The 21,976-nt window shown below is 44.5% G+C and overlaps 1 protein-coding gene across 7 annotated transcripts in view; it reads left to right on the forward strand.

Moving 5' to 3' along the window:
- LOC130911193 (teneurin-4-like) overlaps positions 1 to 21,976 on the forward strand; it is a 599,534-nt gene that overhangs the window by 335,605 nt on the left and 241,953 nt on the right. For all 7 annotated transcript variants that reach the window (XM_057828990.1, XM_057828991.1, XM_057828993.1 and 4 more), the window contains 2 exons: positions 5,393 to 5,593; positions 12,594 to 12,779. In XM_057828990.1, the coding sequence (XP_057684973.1) occupies positions 5,393 to 5,593; positions 12,594 to 12,779 (387 nt within the window). The remainder of the gene's footprint in view (positions 1 to 5,392; positions 5,594 to 12,593; positions 12,780 to 21,976) is intronic.

Genomic DNA, 21,976 nt, shown 5'->3' on the forward strand with positions numbered 1-21,976 from the left:
GAAATGTTCCCTCTAATTTGTCATGTTTTTGAGCAGACACACAAGCTCCCTGAGCACATTGCGGACCACTGTGAGCAACATCAATTTGGGCCATTTCGGGGTCCCTTCCCGTTGATTTTGGGGCATTTCAGGGTCACTTCCTATTGATATCTGGTCCTTTCTAGTTAATTTGGGAACATATGAGGGTCACTCCTGTTGACATCTGGTTAATTTGGGGGTAGCTTTTATGTTAAATTGAGCCATATTCTCTTTCATAATTTTACAAACTGGTAGCCATTTACATTAATTAGAAGCCTTTGTTTCAAAAAGTGTTGGTGACTCAGTTTTAAAAAAGTGTTTTTGTGTGGGAGTGTATTCAAAGGCTTTAACAATCCCCCACCCCTCAAAAAAAAACAAAAAAACAAATACCATATTTCTTCTTCTGCAATTCCTTGCAACAAATTAACAACCACCTCTTATTAGGAGCTTGTCTGTTTCGAACAATACCTGAATACCGCACACAGATGGCGACCGGTCAACGGCGCCGGGGCGACGTCAGCGGCGCCCCCATTTAGAATGACACAAACCGGACATAAAGGCCGCAGCGGCACGACAAACGGCATTTCTCGCCTCTAGCCAGATGGTTTGTGCAGCAGGCATGAGGATCAGAGGACTATCTGACAAGAAACTCTCTCCTGGCAATTAATCACGAGCGACTGAAGGTCGCGGCGAAGAAAGGTAAAAATGGGAAAGGCCGCTCTCGTCCGCATTCCCCTCCGCTGCTAACCGCTGACACGCCAACCTGAAATAGAATGGGGCGCCTGTGGATGTCGCGGACCCCCATTCATCAAAATCCCCGCTGCTATTTTTCATCTTTGAAATGAGAGCTGACAAACACAATGGCCGTCGTCGAGCTCCCGACGGATTCGCATCGGACGCCGTGTCCGGCTTTCGACACAAGAAACTCTTTTGTTGTTAACACATTGGCTGCCATTTTTTTCCCGTCCTATTCAGCTTCTTAGACACGTAGAATAGGAATCTTATGGTCTGAACAGTTTTCATGTATCACATGGTAGTTTGATTTATCCCCTTTACAGTTGTTTATTATGTTTATTTTAGGGCTGTCAAAATTATCGCGTTAACGGGCGGTAATTCATTTTTTTAATTAATCACGTTAAAATATTTGACGCAATTAACGCACATGGCCTGCTCAGATTAAAATGACAGAAGTGTAATGTCCGCTTGTTACTTGTTTTTTGTCATTTGGCGCCCTCTGCTGGCGCTTGGGTCCAAATGAGTTTATGGGTTTGGGGAGTGAGCATGGTGTAATGACATCAACAATGGCGAGCTACTAGTTTATTTTTTGATTGAAATTTTTACAAATTTAAAAAAAACGAAAACATTAAGAGGGGTTTTAATATAAAATTTCTATAACATAACATTTATCATTTAAGAACTACAAGTCTTTCTATTCATGGATCGCTTTAAGAGAATGTTAATAATGTTAATGCCATCTTGTTGATTTATGGTTATAATAAACAAATACAGTACTTATGTACCGTATGTTGAATGTATATATCCGTCTTGTGTCTTATCTTTTCATTCCAACAATAGTTTACAGAAAAATATGGCATATTTTATAGATGGTTTGAATTACGATTAATTGCGATTAATTACGATTAATTAATTTTTAAGCTGTAATAAACTCGATTAAAAATTTTAATCGTTTGACAGCCCGAGTTTATTTATAAGGCGAAAGCAGCAAACAGGAAGAGTTTATGGGGTTACAGAAAGCAAGGAAGCTGACAGAACAGTAGAATAACAAACTACGACAATATTATAACACGTCGATGAACATAGTGGTGCTAACGTTAGCCAATTATATTTACCCTTGGACACCCTGTGGGGGGCAAGATGAAGGAGAAAGAGGAGGGATGCGATTAGGTGGGTGGAGCGTACACAATTCAGCAATGTAAGTCACTTGTAAGTGTAGATATTTTGGCATCTTATTCTATGCTACCTGATCACTAATTCTGGCACTGACAGTCTCTCTAACTGAGTGTATCTAATTGCACCCAGTCATGCGAGAACCCACTCAGACGTGTGATAGTCCTGCAGAAAAGTGGAAATGCTTCATAGGGGCTGCCCCAGGGCCCCAGCACCGCCCTAGCCAATTAGGTGGGTGGGGGGGCGCACAGCCCATTCCTCCTCCTGCAGCTCTGGGTAAGGGGCCACCGTCATTCCTCCGGGACCCAGAGCGGTCCCCCGGACCCCATTAACCACCCCTCAGGGAAAGGATAAGGGTACGCACCATGGTGCTTACGCCCGCCCCCACCACCCACCCAGGCCCGGAGCCACCACCGCAACCCCCAATCCCCAAATATTGGCTGCCATTGATGGCAATAGATGTCCAGCCCATTTGAAATGGGAGGGTTGGTAACGAATGAACATGCCACACTTGCAGTTCAAATGGATTGGACGTCTACTATTGATAAACTCTTTCCCCCAAAATTAGAATTTTACAATATAATTCCAATTTGAATTAGTTGTATTCCTTAAGTAAATAAATATATAAACTTTTTATATGATTATTTAAAAATATGTATATTTTGGAATAGAAGCACACAAGTGGCAGATGCTGGTGTGTCCGCCTCTGAGTGCTTTGTGACGATGGAGGGGCTCAGTGGCACACGCTGCTCGGTAGGGAAAGAAACTACATTGCCAGAAGTCAAGTCCCCAAACACAAGCAGCTACAATTAAAAAAAAAAAAAAAATCAAACACCAGAAATAGAAGCTCAATCTTTTGCTAGTTGATTCTAAAGGCAGACCTGATCTATGACCCCTCGCCGTAGCCTGACGTGCATTTCCACAATTTTGTGACTTCGCATCACGTGAACACGACGCAAATGGACTGTGATTGGTCCACTCAGACTGTTGTTTCCAGTTCAGCGCGAAATCACCATTTTCAAACATTGTTGTGCTACACGCAAAAGTGGACCAAGCCGACGAGAGTATAATCGAAGAGGTCCGCGAGTACTACAACCTCTACAATGTCTTGTCAAGACATCATAAAGATTGCCAAATGGCATTGGGAACCGGAACAAAACTAGAAGAAGTCGACATGAGTCCCCCAAAACCGCACAAACACAATGCCGCACCCCTCTAGTGGCATAGCGGTGAATTACAGAGCAATGCGTTTCCTTGCCGGAGAACTATCAAATGCTCATTGACGCCGTCATCCTTATGCCGTCACCGCAACGCAGAAGCATAACTCAGACTTCACAAAGCAAGTGGCGCTAGAATGATTATGAAAGTCTCCGATTCAACTCAGAACAACGGAATGAAAATTGAAAAATTCTTCCCGTGGATGTTAACACGACAAGATCTCTGATTCGTTCATTCAGCTGTCCATCAGAAGGGTATCAGCCTCAGACAGATAATCACCAATCATCAGGCAGAGAAGCAGAGCGTCCGGCCAGCCGAGCTCCGCCCACTGCCCATAGACCGCAGAGATGCACAGCGCCCAATAGGCGGGATAAACCCAGCCTTTAGCTAATGACTCGTCTCGTTTCGCTATAGTGGAACAATGTACTATGTACTCTGGAGACGCACAGCGCCCACACTGTTTGAAGGACTGTAAAGTTGCGCGAATAAATGAAAAGCGTGTTGCAGTACATATCTGGTCAATGACATGTACACATAAAAGTATAAATTTGATCACTTACTGTAGGGCAAATAAGTATTTAGTCAACCACTAATTGTACAAGTTCTCCCACTTGAAAAATATTAGAGAGGCCTGTAATTGTCAACAAGGGTAAACCTCAACCATGAGAGACAGAATGTGGAAAAAAAAACAGAAAATCACATTGTTTGATTTTTAAAGAATTTATTTGCAAATCATGGTGGAAAATAAGTATTTGCTCAATACCAAAAGTTCATCTCAATACTTTGTTATGTACCCTTTGTTGGCAATAACGGAGGCCAAACGTTTTCTGTAACTCTTCACAAGCTTTTTACACACCGTTGCTGGTATTTTGGCCCATTCCTCCATGCAGATCTCTTCTAGAGCAGTGATGTTTTGGGGCTGTCGTTGGGCAACACGGACTTTCAACTCCCTCCACAGATTTTCTATGGGGTTGAGGTCTGGAGACTGGCTAGGCCACTCCAGGACCTTGAAATGCTTCTTGCGAAGCCACTCCTTTGTTGCCCTGGCTTTGTGTTTGGGATCATTGCCATGCTGAAAGACCCAGCCACGTCTCATCTTCAATGCCCTTGCTGATGGAAGGAGATTTTCACTCAAAATCTCTCGATACATGGCCCCATTCATTCTCTCCTTTACACAGATCAGTTGTCCTGGTCCCTTTGCAGAAAAACAGCCCCAAAGCATGATGTTTCCACCCCCATGCTTCACAGTGGGTATGGTGTTCTTCGGATGCAATTCAGTATTCTTTCTCCTCCAAACACGAGAACCTGTGTTTCTACCAAAAAGTTCTATTTTGGTTTCATCTGACCATAACACATTCTCCCAGTCCTCTTCTGGATCATCCAAATGCTCTCTAGCGAACCGCAGACGTGCCTGGGCGTGTGCTTTCTTCAGCAGGGGGACACATCTGGCAGTGCAGGATTTGAGTCCCTGGCGGCGCATTGTGTTACTGATAGTAGCCTTTGTTACTGTGGTCCCAGCTCTCTGTAAGTCATTCACTAGGTCCCCCTGTGTGGTTCTGAGATTTTTGCTCACTGTTCTTGTCATAATTTTGATGCCACGGGGTGAAATCTTGCATGGAGCCCCAGATCGAGGTAGATTATCAGTGGTCTTGTATGTGTTCCATTTTTTAATAATTGCTCCCACAGTTGATTTCTTTAGACCAAGTGTTTTACCTATTGCAGATTCAGTATTCCCAGCCTGGTGCAGGTCTACTATTTTGTCTATGGTGTCTTTCGTCAGCTCTTTGGTCTTGGCCATAGTGGAGTTTGGAGTGTGACTGACTGAGCTTGTGGACAGGTGTCTTTTATACCGATAATGAGTTAAAACAGGTGCCAGTAATACAGGTAACAAGGGGAGCCTGGTTAGATCTCGTTAGAAGAAGTTAGACCTCTTTGACAGCTAGAAATCTTGCTTGTTTGTAGGTGACCAAATACTTACTTTCCACTCTAATTCGGAAATTAATTCTTTAAATATCAAACAATGCTATGTTCTGTTTTTTTTTTCCACATTCTGTCTCTCATGGTTGAGGTTTACCCATGCTGACAATTACAGGCCTCTTTAATCTTTTCAAGTAGGAGAATTTGCATAATTGTTGGTTGACTAAATACTTATTAACCCAACTGTATTTCTTTAAATTTTGGGGGCTTCCCTTGCAGTCTTAGATCAGTCGCCACTTTAGCACACCTAAATGAGAATCTTTGTTTTCAGTGGACTGCCTGGACCCCACGTGTTCTGGCCGTGGGGTTTGCGTCCAGGGCGAGTGCCACTGCTTCGTGGGCTGGGGCGGCCAAGGCTGCGAGAGCCCGCGGGCCTCTTGCACGGACCAGTGCTCCGGTCACGGCGCCTTCCTCGCCGACACGGGCTCGTGCAGCTGCGACGCCAACTGGACCGGCCACGACTGCTCTACAGGTGAGTGACATTTACGCTGGGATTTACATCTGCTCCCGTACGTACCGCGAGCATAAAGCGTGTGTCCAATTAGCCGACGGCTTCAGAAGGGTAATAAACCATGAACGTTTTGGGCCGATGATGTTCCGTCTTAATTAGCGGCGGTAAATAATTCCTCGACGGCCGAGCGGAAATAACACTCACCAACGGTAGCGGCCCGTCTGAAAAACGACAAGCCTCTGCGGTGATCATCCGTTAAATCTGCAGGCGAGAAAGGGAAGGAATGAGACTTAATAATAATGGAGCGTCAGTTTTGTGACAGACGTTTTTTAATACCTCGGCCGACAACAACCTTGACATGTCTGGCAGCTCACATTAACACTCTTGTGTTCTGCCAAAAGACGTCTTGATTCGATATATTTGGAAAGTAATTGCCAGTTTTGCTGAAAAGAAAACAGCTAGCAGATGCCAGACAGTTCTCAGTTTATTTGACTTCTGGAAGCTTTTCACTGCATGAAAAGTACCTAGAAAGCATTCCCACATCAGTGGTAAATTGATGGAGCTGTCTGATTTCCAAATGTTTTTGGAAGAAAACAAGCATTTCATTTTAATAGCACATCCATTTCACCCACAAATCCACCCATACAAGACACTTTTTCCGTTTTAACAATGATTCCCCATTGGATTAAATCCTCGCTCTGATGCACTGATAATCAGTACACCGGCCTCCGATTGCTTCCACTCAGACATCAATTTGTTTTTCCCCGAGATGACAATCTCAGCCCTCCAATGGAAGACTCCTCGGATATTCCGAGCGGTGCCTTAAAGAGGTAATCCGGTGGGTTATTTGTTTGGGGGGGATGGAGAAGGTATTGAGCTCTGGAAATGATGATGAGTTTGCGCTTTATCCTGTTTATTGTGGAGTGTTCCTGTAATACAACGCTAAGCTTACAGCCGTACAGGATGGCAAACAATCTGCAAGGAAGCGTCTCAATAAATTCTAACATCAGCGCTCGATGCCGTAATACTTTTGAGGATTAGGCGGTGTTGGTGTATGGCTTTGGCGCGGCCTTAAGCGAGAGCCACGGAATGCGTGCTTGTTTACATTCGATGGACACAACATTGGGGGATTCAATTGGCAAACCAATCTCATGAGTGGAGGTTTTATTGTAGAGTCATGGTAGAAAAAAATGGAATAGGTTTGGAAAATGATCGTTGAATGTCAGTTCGTTTTGTTGTTTTTTTTGTATGGCATCACATTCCTAGGCTTCCCAAAAAAACGTATTCCCGTAATTTCCCGAATATAAGGCGCACTCGTGTATCATGCGCACCGCAAATTTACTTGTAAAATCTAGGGGAAATTATTGTACCCGTTTATAACGCGCACCCTAATTTTAGCACCAATAAATAGAAGAATACAAGAAAACAGAGCTCGTGTACAGATACAGAAATGTCATTTTACTGATTGGTGAAACACAGCACAAGCATAGCGCATTGGTAGTTCAAAACATTACCATAAACTGACAATATTTACGGTAATAATATGATTTGACAACTTCTCCAACTTACCAGAATCTAGGAGAAAACAAAACATGTGACTTTTCTTTTAAAGGCTGCTGTATAACTTGCTCGTTTCATCATGATCAGGGGTGTCCAAAGTTTTTGCAAAGGGGGGCAGATTTGGTGTGGCAAAAATGTGGGTGGCAGACCTTGGCTGACGTCCTTTACGTAGAAAAATATATTCAAGCAAATTTTAGCCGTTCTGTGTGTCACATTTGCTTTATTATAGGGCTGCAGCTATCAAATATTTTAGTAGTCGATTAATCGATGGACTAGTTAGTTCGAATAATCGAGTAATCGGATAAGGAACATGAAAAATGAAAACACCTGAGCTGAACCTCAAACGATATAATTTTTTTAAAAAATGAGGATCTGTGTACAACAAAAGAACAATTGGCTAACTTGGATAGAAAATGTCTGCTAGCTTAAATGCTATAAAATGCTAAAGTTTTTTTTTTTTTTACAATGCTCTTAACAAGTGGTTCTGACACATATTCCCACAAAAAAACGGCTAAATATACCTACAAACTAAATAGGGCTGCAGCTATCGAATATTTTAGTAATCGAGTAATCGACTGAAAATTCTATCGATTAATCGAGTAATCGGATAAAACATATATTTTTAGGTGAAGAGCAATTATAAATATACATGAGAAAACAAGACATTTCATCTAATCTTGAACCATTTTCAGTCAATCAATGTCTTTATTTCCGATGTATATTGTTGAAAACAGCCAACAATTGCATCTCAGATGTAACTAAAATGAAAAAAAAAAGACTAATTCAGTGCTTTCACTCAAAAAACCTTTAGATCTTATTAAATATATATATATATATATATACACCTAAAAATAACGTTACGCTTGATTACACACATCACTTTAAAGTTAGGGTTTTCTTCCCTCATGTTTCAATTGAATTTCTATTTGTGTCAAGCCATTTTTAAGTTCTAGTTAAGTTTTAAGTTCGTCTAAACTGTAAGTCTTGATAGGATTTTGAGTTTTTGCAGTGTTCAAAATAAATGTATGATACAGGCTGTATTGGAGCACATTAGGGACCAGTGCTACTTGGTGTTTTATCCAGCAATGACTACTGAGCTAAAATTGATAGTTAGCATTATTGAGTTTTTATTTTACACCGTCATCACTCCACAACGCTATGTTATGTTAAAGCCTGGATGTAAGACACGTTAGCCACGCATCGAAAGTGGTCATACTTAATAGAAACCTAGCCCTCCGCAGGGCTAACGTTACGGGGGCTAGTAACAGTAATGTTAATCTTATTTATTAGCGCTTAGCGCTCTACTGCTTTAAGATGGCGGCTGTTTACTAACGCTGCCCAGACGCGGCCGAGTCTGTCATTTCGCATCTAGTTCAACATAAATGTGATCTCTATGAGACTCATCAGACGCTACCTGTTACCAACGTAGCATCGTGCGGGCTAGTATTTAGCAACGACAGCGTTGTTTGTAGCGGTTGTCGGCTGCAGTAAGTTTTTTTTTTTTTTTTTTTTTTTGCTTCTTCCTCTACGCACGTGACATCAGCACGTTGTCCCGAATTAAAAGTAGTCCGAGCAAAACGTGATGCTTATCAGAATAAACGATTACTCGAGGTGAATAAAATTACTCGAATCAGTTTTTAAACTCGAGTTGCTCGAGTATTCGTTCCAGCTCTAGTTCATTCGCTGCCATCCCTCCCACTTCAAATGGATTGAAAGTCTATGGCTGTCAGTAGCAGTCAATGCCAGGCAATTAGGTAATTTTGGGCCATTTAAGGTCTCACTGGAACGGCACCAAACAAAAGTTCCAGCATCATCACCTTGTCCAATGCAGACTCTTGACTCTTGACAAGGTGATGATGCTGGAACTTTTGTTCGGTGCTGTTCCAGTGAGATTATAGAACATATACATAGAACATTTCTGCATCATGTTACAGCTGACGTACTGTATAGCTGCTACAACGACCATAATCAAATAGTTTAAATTTAACGATGTAGTGAATAATACTGTAAATGTGAATACCCAATGTAGGAACGCAGAACGTGACCCACGCCAAAAGGTGATAGCAGAATTTACAATCCGAAAACAGTTCAAAAACAAAAAAAAGCCTTAGCTTTTTTTGGGTGTTAATATATGTAAATAAAAAAACATGTAAACAATAAAATGGAGCATGAAACCAACTTAAAATCATTATTTTGCTTCCCTGCTGTCTCAGGTATGCCACCACGATGAATTTAAAGCTAATTCATAATTCCTTCTAAGCATACGTGCGCATGTACCGTAATGAGAGGTATGCTCATATGATGGGAATCCTTATATGTTAGAACACGGTATTGAGGCCCCTTCCAATTCTATTATTAGTGTAACATTTGTTCTAACGGCTTTTAGTTTTTAAAAGTTTTTTATAAATTATTTCATTTCTATCACCAGCCAATGAGTTAAATGAGTGGCCTTTAAAAGGTTAAGGAGAAGCACTTGAGAAAACATTGAGAGAGCCGTCAGCCTGTGTCTTTACATTGCCACCAAAAGAACATCGTCTTAATATGTACACCGAGCGAGGCTCTGAGTGGCTGCTCGTTTCACCATTTGTGCTAATGAGCTCGTGCAAGTTGTTCACTTTCCCGCTCGACACCTCTCGTGTATGCCGAATATGTATCGTTGTGTGTGTACAGTGGGGCCAATAAGTATTTAGTCATCCACTAATTGTGCAAGTTCTCCCACTTGAAAATATTAGAGAGGCCTGTCATTGTCAACATGGGTATACCTCAACCATGAGAGACAGAATGTGGAAAAAAAAAGAAAACTCTGAAAATCCCATTGTTTGATTTTAAACGAATTTATTTGCAAATCGTGGTGGAAAATAAGTATTTGGTCAATACCAAAAGTTCATCTCAATACTTTGTTATGTACCCTTTGTTGGCAATAACGGAGGCCAAACGTTTTCTGTAACTCTTCACAAGCTTTTCACACACTGTTGCTGGTATTTTGGCCCATGCTCTACCATGCAGATCTCCTCTAGAGCAGTGATGTTTTGGGGCTGTCGTTGGGAAACACGGACTTTCAACTCCCTCCACAGATTTTTTATGGGGTTGAGATCTAGAGACTGGCTAGGCCACTCCAGGACCTTGAAATGCTTCTTACGAAGCCACTCCTTTGTTGCCCTGGCTGTGTGTTTGGGATCATTGTCATGCTGAAAGACCCAGCCACGTCTCATCTTCAATGCCCTTGCTGATGGAAGGAGATTTTCACTCAAAATCTCTGGATACATGGCCCCATTCATTCTTTCCTTTACGCAGATCAGTCGTCCTGGTCCCTTTGCAGTAAAACAGCCCCAAAGCATGATGTTTCCACCCCCATGCTTCACAGTGGGTATGGTGTTCTTCGGATGCAATTCAGTATTCTTTTTCCTCCAAACACAAGAACCTGTGTTTCTACCAAAAAGTTCTATTTTGGTTTCATCTGAGCATAACACATTCTCCCAGTCCTCTTCTGGATCATCCAAATGCTTTTTAGCGAACCGCAGACGGGCCCGGACGTGTACTTCCTTCAGCAGGGGGACACGTCTGGCAGTGAGGGATTTGAGTCCCTGGTGGCGCATTGTGTTACTTAGGCTACGTTCATACTACAGGTCTTAATGCACGAATCCGATTTTTTGTCATATCCATTTTTTTGGCGTGCCCGTTCAGACTGCTTTTATCCATTGAGACCGTTCAAGTATTACGCATGCGCACTAATTCGCAGTCCGACACGCGCTAAGCAAGAAGACCCGCATGCGCAGAAGCATCAAAACAAATGACACACGTCATCCGTCATTCCAGGGATATTCAAAAGGAGGACACAAATAACAGACATAAATAATCCCCGTTTAGGCTTATATTCAAAGTTTATATGGATCGATAGCATGCACGCACTGTCCGTGCACGTCACACACATATGGGCAGTTTGCCCCGACTCTCTCTCGGCCGTGTAAGCAATGTTGAAATATTGCTCACTTGTAACAGAGAAAACTGAGCATTCTCAGGCTTATCCTCAACCCATTTTTATTTTTTATGACTGTTGTGAAGCCCAGCCCTTCCCCGAAAGCCGTGTTCACTGCAAGCTAGGCGCTAATAACGCACAGGTGCATCGCTACGGTAACGACTCTCTCGCTATTTGATGACGTAATTGCTGCATGAAATCCGATTTGCGGGACTGGACAGTACAGACCGCCGCGACAGTCTGGAAAAATGTGGCCCAGATCGGATTTGAAATGGTCCCGTTCTATGCGACGTGTCACGTTCAGACCGTCAAATTAATGCCTCACTCGAGTCGGAAAAACACGAAAAAATCGGATTCGTGCATTAAGACCTGTAGTATGAACGTAGCCTTATAGTAGCCTTTGTTACTGTGGTCCCAGCTCTCTGTAGGTCATTCACTAGGTCCCCCCGTGTGGTTCTGGGATTTTTGCTCACCGTTCTTGTTATCATTTTGATGCCACGGGGTGAGATCTTGCATGGAGCCCCAGATCGAGGGAGTTTATCAGTGGTCTTGTATGTCTTCCATTTTCTAGTAATTGCTCCCACAGTTGATTTCTTTACACCAAGCGTTTTACCTATTGCAGATTCAGTCTTCCCAGCCTGGTGCAGGTCTACAATTTTGTCTCTGGGGTCCTTCGACAGCTCTTTGGTCTTGGCCATAGTGGAGTTTGGAGTGTGACTGACTGAGGTTGTGGACAGGTGTCTTTTACACCGATAATCAGTTAAAACAGATGCCATTAATACAGGTAACGAGTGGAGCCTGGTTAGACCTCGTTAGAAGAAGTTAGACCTATTTGACAGCCAGAAATCTTGCTTGTTTGTAGGTGACCAAATACTTATTTTCCACTCTAATTTGGAAATAAATTCTTTAAAAACCACACAATGTGATTTTCTGTTTTTTTTCCACATTCTGTCTCTCATGGTTGAGGTTTACCCATGTTGACAATTACAGGCTTCTCTAATCTTTTCAAGTAGGAGAATTTGCACAATTGGTGGTTGACTAAATACTTATTTGCCCCACCGTCATGCGCCACTCGAGTCGGAAAAACACAAAAAAATCAGATTCGTGCATTAAGACCTGCAGTATGAACCTAGCCTAATTAGTTTTCATGTTTTGTCTTTTTTTCAGGACCTTGAACTAAAAATCTAGCAGTAATCTGACATGAAGTCTTTTAAAAATACAGACTATTCATTCATGTTGTATTTGCTCCCATTAAAAAAATGAACCTAGCCTTATAAATCTTCCGCCATACGGCCGACACAGGTCGCATCTGTGCTTTTTGTACCATCTTATTAGATTTGTATTGTTGGGAAAAGGCAGTTGAATTTCCTTTCAGCGTCCGTGAGACAAGTTAGCGAAGCGTGTCAGGCTTTTCTCCACAAAAACTCCTGAATTTGTCTCCTTTTTCACTCCCATCAACCCCCCGTCCGTCTTTGTCTCCCACAGAGATTTGCGCGGCCGACTGCGGCGGCCACGGTGTCTGCGCGTCGGGCACCTGTCGCTGCGACGATGGCTGGACGGGCGCCGGGTGCGAGCAGAGGGCGTGTCACCCGCGTTGCAACGAGCACGGCACCTGCAAGGACGGCAAATGCGAATGCAGTCCCGGCTGGAACGGAGAACACTGCACCATCGGTAAGACGCGTCTACGTTGCTATCGCGACCGGGCGTGACAGGGGAGGGGCCGTTCGGAGATGAAACGGGAAGGCGGGGGACGGGAGGGCCGTCGGGTGGGTGGAGAGGAAGCATGCTTAATTGAATTTGTGCAACTCACTAAAGCATGAACGGGTTTACTCAAGGATCCGAGGCTTGCCTTCATGCATTTTAATGTGGGAATGTGCTAAGGTGTCCTTTGAGTTGACTCATCCTCTCCCTCTGTGCTCCTCATTTCCGCCCGCTCGGCCGGTTCGGCCCGCTCTGTGTGTGTTTGCGCTTTTCTTTGCACTGCTTCTTAAGGTTTTGTGTAATAAGCCGCAGCTGTCTTGAAAACATCACATTTTTCCGACGTTTTGCCTTGGAACTACGTCACAATTGTTGCCTGTGTATGTGTGCACTCGTTTGAACAAAAAGACAGACTAAATTTTAACACAAAATAGAATCCTTAGTCTCTACTTGGCTGCAGGGTACCATTTTGAGGTGCCTGCATTGTTTCTTGAAAAAAACAGTACTTACAGTATTTTTTGGACTATACGTCGCACCTGAGTATAAGTCGCACCAGCCAAAAAAATGCACAATGAAAAGGAAAAAAAAAAACATATAAGTCGCACAGGAGTATAAGTCGCATTTTTGGGGGGAAATTTAATTGATAGAATCCAGCACCAAGAACAGACATGTCATCTTGAAAGGCAATTTAAAGTACAGTAGAGAACAACAGGCTGAATTGGGGTACGGAATGCTAACATTACATGACGCTACAAGTTAGATCGGGCCTAAAAAAAATCCAGCCTGGCCCGCGGGTATTAAAGCCCGACGCGGACCGAGCCCGAACAATTAACTTGATTTGCTTGCCCGAAAAAAACCCCAAAATTTTATGTTTTATTTGTAGGCATGAGCACGAACCCCCCCCCCCCCCCCCCGAAATTTTATGTTTTTTTACTCAGAAGAAGGAGGAAATATGGGGATGCGATGCGTGGTTGCATTTTGTGTCACGTTTGTGATGATGAAGTGCATATATGCATCATGATAACAAATTTAAGCCTGTCTTTTGCCTTCTCCCAGTTAAACAAGACTTCAAGATGGATATTCTATAAACATTTATATCTTTTATATTTGTGTGTCTGTTCTAACAGGCTGTGAAACAGTGGATTTGACATTTATTTTAATGTCCTCGAGTTGGCAGAAAAAAAAGTTTTCTCAATATTTAAATAGTCTACATATTGTCATGATCATTATAAATGCATTTACACAACGAAATAACGCTGGAAAAACGTGTTGAATATACACTCACCGGCCAATTTATTAGGTACACCTGTCCAACTGCTCGTTAACACTTAATTTCTAATCAGCCAATCACATGGCGGCAACTCAGTGCATTTAGGCATGTAGACATGGTTTAAGACAATCTCCTGCAGTTCAAACCGAGCATCAGTATGGGGAAGAAAGCTGATTTGAGTGACTTTGAACGTGGCATTGTTGGTGCCAGAAGGGCTGGTCTGAGTATTTCATAAACTGCTTTTTTTTTTTTTTTTTTTTAAACCTGTCCTGTTCAGCTGTTTGACACAGAGAATGGAAGTCTAAGTGCCCGGATTCTGAACAGTTTTAATGTTTCACATTGAGAGTCTGACATACTCCCATTGTGATCATTCAAAATACCTTTTTATTATGACAAAGCAGCGAACAGGAAGGGATTATGGGGGGACAGAAGAAAAGAAAAACAAGAGAAGAAGGAAAAGAAACACATACACAAACAACAACTAGAAATACATTGAACATCTAAACTAGTTACTAATATGCTGGTGCTATCGTCAGCGAGATGTATTTCCGGTTTACACCATGTGGGGGCCTATTGGCCAGTGAAAGAGGAGAATGGGGGTGGGGGTGTCTATAAGCTAAGTGATTGAAAGGGATAGAGTGTACACAAATCAGTTCTGTGATCTAGAACCCAGTAATCGTGTGAATCTCTTATGAGTGTAAGCCCGTTGGCGACCAACCCTACGCCGCCGCATCGCCAATCCCGGCACCGGGACCCCCAACCAGAGCATGCCCTACCACATCCAGCAGCACGCAGGCCCCACCGGGCGCGCGACAGCCACGCAGACGGGCGGAGAAGCCGCGCGGGCGCCAACCCAGGGCCACGGCCCCCACCCAGCCAGCCCGGGGAGGGAGGGCGGGCGGGGGGGCGGGGGGTCCATGCGCAGCCCATCCCTCCTCCCGCAGCCCAGCAAAGGAGTCATCGTCCCCCCCCCGGGACCCAGGGTGGTCCCCCGGGCCACCCGCGCACCCATCAACCGGCCTTCAGGGATGGCAGGAGGGGACGCATCACCAACCCCACGCCTACACCCACCCGGGCCACGAGCCACAGCCGCAGCCCCCCAACCGGCACGACACGCCACGGGACCCCCAGCGGCCCACCAAGCCCCAGGCAAGGCAGGGTCCCCCGCCGGTGCAGGCGACACCCCGCTGATACACCGGCGCCCAGCCAGCGACCCGTGACGGAGCGCAGGGCGGATGTCCAGCCAGAGAAGAGAGGGGAAGGCGGAGGCAGGAGAACGCCCAGGAACTGCCACGGGGCGATGCAAGATCGGAGACCCGACCCCCCAACCTACTCCCGCGGCCGGCAGCCGAGGCAGAGGGGAGGCCACACCCCAGGAGCCACGCCATATAGAAAAAGTGTGGGACCCAACTACCACCCTATTACTGTGGCTGCCAGGTTCCCGACTGGCAGCCATCACCCAGCACCGTGATGGGGGTGTGAGGGGAGGGTAGTGCAATGTATGCATTAAAATAGGAGAGCTTGGCTTGGGGCAGTGGGACCGCAGCATGGAGCTTCTGCCCAGCCGCCCGTCCCACCGCCCTTTGCCAGAGCCCTCCTGTGGAGTATGATGTGTGGTGCATTTAAAAAAGGTGCAGAGATGGCGGGGCCTGTGGTGAGGAGGCAGCCGTGAGGTGCCCCCACCCCCAACAGGTCCCAACCATCCCACAACCTTGGTGTGTGGTGCATTAAAAACAGGGGGGAGCCTGGCCGGGACTGTAAAGCCCCGTCCCAACTCTCCCCGGAGAAATGTATGAGCATGTAAGTGCCAGGGTGAAAAATATTTACAGTGCCGAAGTGAGAAGTGCGTGAGTTAAGAGGCAGGCTCCCGCGGGCGTGGCCCCGTCCACCAGAACCACCGGCCGCAGGGCGGAAGAGGCGTCAGGGCCCCGATCAATCTCCGCCCCAGACCACCCACGGCGCCTCCGTGACCGCCCACCCCCCTCCCACCCACCGAGCACCCACCCCGCACTCCGAGCAGGCGCCACACCAAGCGCCGGCGACCAGGGGAGGTCCACCCCACCGGCAAGGGACAGCAAGCCTCACCCAAGGCCCCGCGGGCCCCAAGAGGCCCCGCCAACGACCCCGCCGGCCGGGGGGCAGCAGCGGCCGCCGCGGCCCAGGGAGGCGGACAGGGCCGGAAGCAGACCAAGGGGACGGAAGCGTGCCCCCCACAACCCACCCCCGGGCCATGAGGGGCGCGCGGCATGACACCAGAGGGCACCTCCCCGGCACCCGGTACAGGGAGACGCGGAGTATTTCAGAAACTACTGATCTAGTGGGGTTTTCACGCACAACCATCTCTAGGGTTTACAGAGAATGGTCCGAAAAAGAAAAAATGTCCAGTGAGCGGCAGTTCTGTGGGCGGAAATGCCTTGTTGATGCCAGAGGTCAGAGGAGAATGGCCAGACTGGTTCGAGCTGATAGAAAGGCAACAGTGACTCAAATAACCACCTGTTACAACCAAGGTAGGCAGAAGAGCATCTCTGAACGCACAGTACGTCCAACTTTGAGGCAGATGGGCTGCAGCAGCTGAAGACCACGCCGGGTGCCACTCCTTTCAGCTAAGAACCAGAAACTGAGGCTACAATTTTCACAAGCTCATCGAAATTGGACAATAGAAGATTGGAAAAACGTTGCCTGGTCTGATGAGTCTCGATTTCTGTTGCGACGTTCGGATGGTAGAGTCAGAATTTGGCGTCAATGATATGAAACCATGGATCCATCCTGCCTTGTATCAACGGTTCAGGCTGGTGGGGGTGGTGTAATGGTGTGGGGAATATTTTCTTGGCACTCTTTGGGTCCCTTGGTACCAATTGAGCATCGTTGGAACGCCACAGCCTACCTGAGTATTGTTGCTGACCATGTCCATCCTTTATGACCACAATGTAACCAACTTCTGATAATGCGCCATGTCATAAAGCTGGAATCATCTCAGACTGGTTTCTCGAACATGACAATGAGTTCACTATATTCAAATGGCCTCCACAGTCACCAGATCTCAATCCAATAGAGCATCTTTGGGATGTGGTGGAACGGGAGATTCGCATCATGGATGTGCAGCCAACAAATCTGCACCAACTGTGCGATGCCATCAATGTCAATATGGACCAAACTCTCTGAGGAATGCTTCCAGCACCTTGTTGAATCAATGCCACAAAGAATTGAGGAAGTTCTGAAGGCAAAAGGGGGTCCGACCCGTTACTAGCATGGTGTACCTAATAAATTGGCCGGTGAGTGTATTTCTCTTATGAGATCAAAGCGCCACATTCGTTCACATTTAGCGAAGCCGACACAGGTTTCCGTATAGCACCTTCAACAATCAATTTGAATCATTTCCATATCCCACTCTTACCGCAGTTGTTTGCTCTTCAATTCCCCTGTCTGTAGTTTGTTTTTCACTCCTATAGCTGCTAGCAGTGCAACGGTTTGCGGTCCAAAGCCAAACCGTACGGTTCGCCCTGTACGGTTCAATACGCCTTTATGAACCGTGCCTTTTTGGTTTTGCAATTGATTTATTCCGAACGCTTATGGCATGAATTGGTCGAGCTCTGTGTGCCTGTGTGTGACGTGAAGCACTGCTATGGAGAAATTCCCGCCCCGCAAGTAAATGTCTGATCGCTTTCAAGTACCTGTGTAATAGAAGCCGACTAACGCCTTCTCTCGCTTACGAGCGAAGTGAAAGTGAAACAAGAAAGAAAACAAAAAGCTATGGCCAGCGGAGGAGTGGAGAGATCGAATTTTGAGGAAGCACCGGCTTCTTTCAAATTTGCGGTGTGGCAACATTTCAGTTTCCCCGTGAACTGCAGTGCGTAGGGAATGAAAATATTGAAAAATAATGAAAACAATTTGCAAGCATTGCTCAGCGCTTGTTCCCTATGCTAATAGCAACACTTATAACATGACTCCGGCTTTCACCCACAGATATCACTTTCTCAGAGCAGGACAACCCCGAAGATGACACCAGTGAAAACACACGGCGAGCTTTGTTAATTTATTTGCAACTCTTGACCCGCATTACATTGTTCCCTCGCGGACATATTTCTCCAACAACGTAATCACCGAAATTTATGAAATGGCACGCAAAGCCATCGAAGATGATTTCGCTAAAGCACATAGTTTCGCCCTGACCACTGATAGTTGGACGTCCCGTGCTACAGAGTGCTACTACCTAACTGTGACAGTCCACTATAATTCATACCTGTCAAGCTGTACGGTCTCGGCGTAATTTGCACAAGTGAGCACTGATTTTTAAATGTGTACGCCGTACGTTACGCTCAAAATCTGTACGTTTTTCGTGCATTCCGTTTTTTTTTCCTCCGTTCGGATTTTGTCACCGTTTGGGCAACGAGACAATGTGTAATACGTTGGTTGAATTACGCGAGAAAAGTCAGAGACACGGAGAGGGAAGAGTGTTGTTACGCTGTAGCAAACACGATGCTAGGCTAGGTGGCTCCAATATTTCCTGACTGTAGCCGACAGCTTACTATCTACGCCTAGATAATTCATGCATATAGAACTACATGCAAAATGACAGACTCGGTAGCGTTAGTAAACAGCCGCATTTTAGAGCAGTAAACTTCTCAGAAAGGCTCTGTTGTAGTGAACCTTCCTAGCGAACCTAAGTAACTTTTTATCTAAAATACTCCTAAATCGGCAAAATCTTGACTTGAGTCTATCTTTAAAGGATGAAACAGTAAAATTTTCACATGTCAAAAGTAGACAGAAGTAGGGATTGGAATCGAAATCCGATTCCAATTCGGAACCGGCTCCTAGTGTTTCGAGGCCTCGACATCACAATGAAGAAGCCTTAACGATCCCTTTAACGAGTCCTGAAGACGCATATTGCGTCGTGACTGTGTTGTTGTCCAAACACATCAAACTAGCATGGCGCCAAGAACCACCCGCACCAAATTTTGGCTACACTTCACCAGGAAAGAGGGTGAAAATGAAAGGTTACGATGGTTTAGCACAAGCATTGCAGCCGTAAACATAACAATGACAGCACATAGGTTCAAACGCTCGAAAGTGTGTCTTCACTTCACGAGAAAAAAATACAACAAAACGACTTGCAATCATTGCAAGGTGGAGATAACTGCATAGGGAGGGAATAGACTGCACTGTCCTCACCGAGACAGCTATACAGCTAGCTAAACTCCGAAATTACGATACAGAAGACGTTGGTATAATTTGCTGACTTTATTCAACCATCACTTGAAGAGTGAAAATAAAAATAGAAATGAAACAAATCAATTTCGTCCCCAATAACAAACAGGTTTGCATCAACGTAAATCAGCAATGATTAGCTGCTAATTCAGTAATAACAAAAGTTTGAATGCGTTCGCTAGCATTAGCACATCGTTCAAACCACTACACAACTGGATTTAAGTGTCCGATCGCGAGTGGAAACACACAACAACAACACAAAAGATGATACATACAGGTGTTGCCTCTGTAGATATTTTACAAGCATTAACAAAGAACGTAGGGTTGTAGCAGTGCTTCCCTCTCTCACTAACTCGCTCACTTGCTTGGATGCGGCATTTCTTCTTCTTCGCGTGTAAGAGCGCTCTTCTTCACGTGAGCGCGTTCTTCTTCGTGTGAGGAAGCGCAAGGGCGCCCCCACTTGAGCGTGAAAGCGCCATAAAAACTAAAAGGCATGCATTTCAATATACTGGTAAATAATACTTTAACAGGGGTTCCCAAACGACGGCCCGCGGGCCGAATACGGCCCGCCCCGACATTTGGTCCGGCCCCCTGAACAATACCAGACAGCGTTTTAAATTTTATTTTTTTTTTCTCAATAGTGTTATTTTCTGGCCTTTTTCTGTGAAGAACTCAGAGAGGGTTATTTGGTTATTATCTATTTGATTAATAGTGTTAGTATTATTAATCATTATTATATTATATTATTATTTTTATTTTATTTACTTTTGTTCCGTGAAATATCCAGAAAGGGTTATTTGATTGTGGCTTTCTGAAAAACAATATTTTTTTACATTTAGGCACTCCTGCAATCGTCACACTTTTTCTGTTACAAACTGACCCCGGCCCCTCATCAGAGAAGGGAAAAGTTATGCGGCCCTCACTGGAAAAACTTTGGGGACCCCTGCAAGTTTAACACATATTGCTAACGGCAGACCAATGACCTATATGCCAATATATACCAATATTTTTTATTTCTATTAGAAAAATGTTTCAGTAAAATGTTACATTCTTGTGCATTTGCCACTTATTGCCACAGTTAATATTGAGGCTTTGGGCCTCTTTTGACCATGTTGAGAGTTTTTAAGGTTGTGACTTCTGATTAAACAAACTCAATGCCAATCAAAATGTTTGTTCTTCTTTTTCCCCAAATTAGAATCGATAAGAGAATCGATAAAGAATCAAATCGTTAAGCAATATCGATAATGGAATTGGAATCGTAAAAATCCTATCAATTCCCATCCCTAGACAGAAGGGAACTATTGCAAAAACGGGAGCAATTTTATCAACTTTAACGGTTGATTCACAACATTAAATGACCTCCAAACATAGCAAAGGTTACTATGTTTTTGTTTTTTGAAAAAATGAAAGGTAACACCAGTTAATTTGCCAAGTAACTTTTTTTTAACTACTGTGTGTGTATTTCAGTAGTCAGTCACTACACTAGCCAAAGAGCTAAGAGGCATTTTAACAGGGAGGGTTTAATTAATCGGCGGAGTTGATTTCTACAAATTCTGTGTAGTTTGGTCGTTATTTTTTTTAGTTTCAGGGCTCTGGAATGGCTAAGCTAGCGCCAGTCCTGTGGCCTATACTACGAACCGAGTTCAACCTCCCCAGAAGTAATCCAGTTTACCATCGGGTAACCGGAGTTGACAAAACCTGGTTGTCTAGTTTGTGGTCAATCGGTGCTACGACGCTGATTATGAGGTTGATTAGTCGAACCTGTGTCAACCCAGTCAGAGTTACTGCGCGTTCACATAAAAGGGGGCGGTGACCAGAGTCAAACACTACTTGTGACGATGGCACGGGCACCTTACTTCACGGAGGAGGAATGCGCGATGATCATGCGGAATTATGAGGAATTAAAATCCACCCTCACCGCGAAATCCAACACCGCTTCGGCGAGTAGAGCGCAACGGGTCTGTTGACAGCGAATTTACAGATCGTGTGATTTGTGAATGCATCAATATGCCAGTTTACTTATGTCCATGAAAAGAAATAAAGCCTGCTGTCAGGACAATAAAATAAGATTTGGTACATTAACAGTAAGAAATAATTGTCACGCATCACCACACGAAACAGGATGATTGTATGTTTAGTCCCCTTGACTATACGAATACGTATGTTCTTTTTTTTAGTTTGGGCCTAAAAAATCCAGCCCGACCCGACCCGAGTCCGATCAATAAACTTGATTTGCAGGCCCGAGCCTGACAACCCCCCCCCCCCCCCCCCCCAAAAAAAAAAAATTATGTTATATTTGTGAGGACTCAGGAGAAGAAGGAAATGCGGGGATGCCATGCGTTGTTGCGTAAATAAAAGCCCGTCTTTTGTAACGATTTTTCACAGTTAAACAAGACTGTAAGATGCATATTCAATAAACATTTATATCTTTTATATTTGTGCGTCTGTCCTATCAGTGGATTTGACATTTAATTTAATCTCCTCGAGTTGGCAGAAAAAAACGCAAGTTTTCTCAATGTTTAAATAGTCTACATATTTCTATAATTATTATAAATGCATCAATTTGAAGCGTTTCCATACCCCACTCCGAATCGCACGGCATACAGTGTTCTTACGCAGATATTCAGCATCACCGATGGAATACATATATTGTCCCTGGCGAAATAGCGCACGGACAGGAACACACAATCTGCTT

The sequence above is a fragment of the Corythoichthys intestinalis genome, unplaced genomic scaffold (genome assembly GCF_030265065.1).
Source record: "Corythoichthys intestinalis isolate RoL2023-P3 unplaced genomic scaffold, ASM3026506v1 HiC_scaffold_23, whole genome shotgun sequence".
NCBI classification, from domain to species: domain Eukaryota; kingdom Metazoa; phylum Chordata; class Actinopteri; order Syngnathiformes; family Syngnathidae; genus Corythoichthys; species Corythoichthys intestinalis.